Below are 5,067 nucleotides of genomic sequence, written 5' to 3'. Positions count from 1 at the left end.
AGTACTTGTAGTGAATATCGGAACGAAGCCAAAAACAGATTTCCAAGTAATCTCTCTCTCTCTCCCTTTCTCACTATAGTATAGAATATATATTATCAATGCTATTTGTAAAATCTAAATAAAAAAAGAAAATTGAGAATAAATTACTTAATTTAATGTAACATCTCAATCTAATATTTTAAATTGCTTGAGTGTAATCTTTACGTATAAAACGTTATTTTCTTCAATTTTATAAGTATTCAATTTTAACAGGTTTAAAATCGGTAGTATTTTCCTAATAATAACGCAACGTGTAGATATTACAAAAATATATATATTTTTTTATTATTTACATTATTTCAGATTATTTGGAAATATATCGCCCTTTGTTTGACACATTCAAAGCTAAGTTAATAACATAACGTAATCAAGATTATATTTACTAAATCTTATTCTTTTCATTTAATAATACGAATCAGTCCAGTCATTCTAGCTTCATGCCCATGAATTTATTTATACAAATTAGAGAGATGCTCTTTAAATACGAATCGAATTGAATCGAATCAAGTACGATTCAATTCGATTAGGATTTGAATCTCTATGACTCGAATCCGAACTATTAAAAAATTTCGAATCTAAGAAAACACCAAAGAATTGCCTCCTTGAGTATGGCAATGTACGAGTACACTTAAGGAACACCTTGTAATTAAAATTCAACTTAACAATAATTATGTTGTTAATTACAAGTTATGTTTCAAAGATTCGATTAGGATAGAATTTTGTCCGATTCGGATTCGAATAAAGGAAAATTCAATTCAATTCATCGTCAAAAAAACCTTGCGATTTGCGTACCTCTAATACAAATTTTATGTAGATTACCGATATCTCTAACTTCTTTTAATTTCAACATCATTCTTTTTCATTATATTTTGTACATTGTTATATCGAGACCTTCTAATTTCTATAACCTGAGTCATCCGTGAAACACTACTGCACTCACATGTCCGATATTCAAAGATAAGCGCCATTCGGCGAATTCTTTCATAGTAACGTGTATACTATAACTCTTAATCAATAGATTGAAATCTTTCATATTCAAATGAAAAATATGTTTTTGATTTGTTAATGAATTCAATCTTCGACTTTCGAATTAGTCACAAAATCTCTTCTCTCTCTCTCCATGTATAGTAAGCAATTTTAAACATTATTTAACACTGCATTATTTAACATATTTCTTGAGCTTCCTAGATCCACTGACAGAACATTGTTCATCTCTCTCTTTCCCGATTCTTTCTTCGTATCGTAATATCTCAGATTGTCAGTGTAATTTTTAATATGGAACAAAATCACTGGGCGAAGACAATCAATTCGGCAATCGGACGTGATTGACGCATTGACGCACTATTGCATGTTTGGATAAATAGCGTAATACGAGTTCTTAAACTGTTTTGAATTATACACATTCGGGTCCTCGACAGTGAACGGTTGGATCACGTTGGCTGGCACCGTTTTTTGATTGTGCACATTTGTTACCATGTACTGCGGCGTGGACACGACCTGACCGACGGTCGCCTCTTCCAACTTCCTCTGGGAATAGATCAGCAGTTGGGGCATGGACGCGTCGTTCTGCTGCGGCGCGCTGTCCGCCGTGGACACCGCGAACGCGGTCGTCGTCGAGCTGGACAACTGCTGCGCCCTGCACTTCTTCGTGTGAGCGTACAGCGAGCCGGCGTTATTGTACCTCTTTGTGCAGAGCTTGCACGCGTACGGCCGTTGACCGGTGTGCGTGTACGTGTGCTCGTTCAGCGAGGTCAACCGTCGGAAGGACTTGGTGCAGATGTTGCAGTGATACTTGGCCTCGCCGGTGTGCATCGTGATGTGCCGCGCCAGGGTGTTGGCCCGGGCGAACGCCCTGCTGCAGTACTGGCAGATGTACGGTTTCTCACCGCTGTGAGTTCGCAGATGCAGCTGCAGATACGTGCTCTTGGTGAAGGCACGCTCGCACACGTTGCACACGTACGGCTTGATGCCGGTGTGCGTGCGCATATGCGCCACCAGCGAGCCACTCTGAGCGAAACATTTGCTGCATTTCTCGCAGAGAAACCGTTTCTGCGTGTCCTTTACCCGTTTATGCCTCTCCACGTGGTTTGCCAGAGATTGAGCCTGCGCGAACGCCTTTGGACAGAGCGCGCACTTGTGCGGCCTGTTGTGTCGGTCCTGCAACGAGAAAACAAATCAGTTAGAGCTGCAGTTGTTGTTAGAGATGCAGATTTTTATGGAAATAAAAATGTGATTGACGTAACTTAATTTTAATTATCATATATTACATGCACAAGAATTGTAATAAACATAATCGTTCCATGAATATTTTTAAACAAATATAATAAATATATAGAACCCGTAGAAAATAAACTCGCCTTCTTTCGATTCTCGGAATTCTCGTTGACTTTGCTCTCGTTATCCTCCTCGTCATCGTCCTCGTCGTCGGTGTTGCCGAATATTTCCTCTTTGTGTTTCGATTGCTCGTGATCCTTCAGCTTGTCGATCCTCGAAAATCCTTTCCCGCACGTCGAGCAGTTGAACTTCAAGCCGCTATGCGTCGAGATGTGCCTCTTCAGATTCCTCTTCGTAGCGAAAAGCTTGCCACACTGAGTACACTGTAAACTTTCGATCGGCAAATCACTGTCGTCGTCATCCTCCTCCTCCTCCTCTTCCTCGGACTCGTTTTCCCTGAACATTGGCATCCTCTCTTTCTGCTCGCTCGTCATATTATTCGCGGACTGATCGTGCACGTCCTCGGTGTTGTCCATATTGTACTCGGGATGGCTCTTGGCGTGAGACACAAAGGATTTCTGATATATGAATTGCTTCGCACAGACCTTGCACGTGAACTTGAAGTTCTTCTTCTCCTCCCTCGTGCCGTCCACCACCACCACATGGTTGCCGCTTCTAGTGACTTTCGCCGACACTTTATTCACCTTCTTGTCGTCCTGCGTCGCTTTACCATCCTGGGTCGCCTGGGTCTCGTGGCACGTGAGCATGTGGCTTTTCAACTTGTCGATATTCGAGAACTGCTTGTCGCACACGACGCACACGTAACGCAGCTTTGTCTTGTGCTTGTGCACGTTCATGTGCCGCTGCAACGCCACCTTCGTCGCGAACGACTTGATGCAGTACAGGCACTTCTGTCTGGTCCTGCTTATGAGCGGCTTCTCCTCGTCGTCGCTGCAGTTCGCGACGCCTTTCGCGTCCTGATTGTCCGTTTCCAGCATCTCCTTCGTCACGTCGTGGTCATTGAAGTTCTCCAACATGTCATTCCTAACTTCAATCTTCAATGTGTCTTCCCGATTTTCGTCCATTAAGTTTCCCGATGTCTCATTATCTTCAGGTATCATCAATTCCTCTTGCTTGACGCATCTGTCCTCTGTTGTTGAACTGGACAGTCGATCCGAATGATCGGCAATCGCATCATCCATATGTGCCTCATGACACAAGGACACTTGAATTACCTCGTTATGTACATTCTCTTTAACATGCAGCAGCGCATCCTTTTCACTTGGCTCTACAATTTCCTCCGTCTTTTCCATAAACTTGTGACTTATGTGAGATTCATCGTTAATCACCGCATCAGACTGAACGGCAGTACTGTCGAACATAACAATATCATGAGACGAGACATAAATATCCTGCTCTAAGACGTGATTATCTTTTTTACAAGACACTACGTCGGATACGGCATCTGCGATATCCTTGATTATCATGGCATCTTTCGCATGTTTATCTTGCAGCATAGGCTGAACCTGTAGCTTCAGGATCTGCCGTAGCCTCACGTCGGAATTCTGAATCTGGCATCGGAAGTCGTAGGACACGTCAAGCAAATGATTGCAAGCCAAACAGATATAAGCTGGCAGACCGTCTCCTTCCTCCACCTGCAATTTATAAAAAAAATTCTCAACAATAGCTTCGTATCGCAAAATTATTATTTTGTGAAAGAGGAATAAAACATATATATACATGTATATACGTGTCACTGTATATATACATATATGTCTAGCAACATTGCAGCTTGTGTGTCATTGTTTACATCGCAGGAAGAAGCTAAAGTTTGCAAGATTGTAAAGCAGAATTACTCTTGTGCGATCGAGTTTACATTGAAATAAAGAAAAACGGTCGCGAGATATATTCCCCCGAACGATTCCTGGCTCCGAAAAACCCCTGTCAATTCTGTATTGACGAGGAAAACGTCCACGTTAACAGAGAACAACACTCGTCTAGTCACTCCAGTCGAAACAACGGCGTTGTTGGTATCGAGAGTATCCAACGCGCGAAACAGGTAGAAATCCTCCGAAAACCCGAACGCGGGTTCGAGAACATCGAGCGCGGGTGCGACGCGGAGAAATGCAGACGCGAAGTGTTCAAGTGTCGCGGCTTTCTTCGTTCCCGAGATAAGGCTGCGAAAGAGGACTGGAAGCGAGAAAGGAGAAGAGAGTGCTAACCTGCACGGCGGCGAGGGCCATCAGCTTCTCCGATATACCGCCGTCGCGGAAGAGCTGGCATGCCTCCGTGCAGGACTTGAGGCAGATGCGGCACTCGTCGCCCACGAGCCGTCCCGAGGCGTCTGCGGCCGTGCTATTCACCATCGCGTCATCGCTCGGGACTGCCATCGGATACGAAAGCGGCGATCGGTTGACCCGCGGGCCGCGGGACAATACGGCTTATACGGCCAGTCCCTGCGCTGCTACGTACCACTGCGCGGCCGCCATTTCGGCTCGGACTCGCCGATCGACCGATCTATCGAGTCTCGATAGATCGACGCCGCGACGCGCCGCGCCGCACCGCGGGAACTTTCGTTTCTTCAGAACAGAGAAAATCCGGAAAATTATAATGTCAGATTCGTATAATTAAAAAATATTTTTATGTATTAGCAGGGTTGGGTAGTGGCTAGTTAAAAAGATAAAAGTTAAGAATGTTTAGTACCTACCCAGTGAACAATAAAACGTCTTAAAGACGACTAAAAGACGTCTTAAAATGTTTCGGACGTCCAAAAAGATTTACTAAAAGACATCTTTAAGACGTCTTAAAGACGTC

At 43.6% G+C, this 5,067-nt stretch overlaps 1 protein-coding gene across 1 annotated transcript; it reads right to left on the bottom strand.

The window, feature by feature from the left end:
* Positions 1-293: 293 nt before the first annotated feature.
* On the bottom strand, positions 294-4,742 carry LOC105456085 (zinc finger protein 615-like). The gene is made up of 3 exons (XM_011699861.1): positions 4,476-4,742; positions 2,397-3,908; positions 294-2,196 (listed from the first exon to the last, which is right to left on the bottom strand). Exons 1-3 carry the CDS (start codon positions 4,641-4,643, stop codon positions 1,381-1,383), a joined length of 2,496 nt encoding a protein of 831 aa, XP_011698163.1. The 5' UTR covers positions 4,644-4,742; the 3' UTR covers positions 294-1,380.
* Between the last annotated feature and the right edge of the window lie 325 nt (positions 4,743-5,067).

The sequence above is a fragment of the Wasmannia auropunctata genome, unplaced genomic scaffold, assembly GCF_000956235.1.
Source record: "Wasmannia auropunctata unplaced genomic scaffold, wasmannia.A_1.0 LD335769.1, whole genome shotgun sequence".
Classification (NCBI taxonomy): Eukaryota; Metazoa; Arthropoda; class Insecta; order Hymenoptera; family Formicidae; genus Wasmannia; species Wasmannia auropunctata.
This window is presented reverse-complemented; position numbering and strand designations above follow the sequence as displayed.

Coding starts and splice junctions, on each gene's coding strand:
- LOC105456085 (XM_011699861.1), bottom strand. CDS start 4,643: ATGGCAGTCCCGAGCGATGACGCGATGGTGAATAGCACGGCCGCAGAC. Junction 3,909..4,475: donor TGGCCCTCGCCGCCGTGCAG/GTTAGCACTCTC, acceptor TATAAATTGCAG/GTGGAGGAAGGAGACGGTCT. Junction 2,197..2,396: donor ATTCCGAGAATCGAAAGAAG/GCGAGTTTATTT, acceptor TTCTCGTTGCAG/GACCGACACAACAGGCCGCA.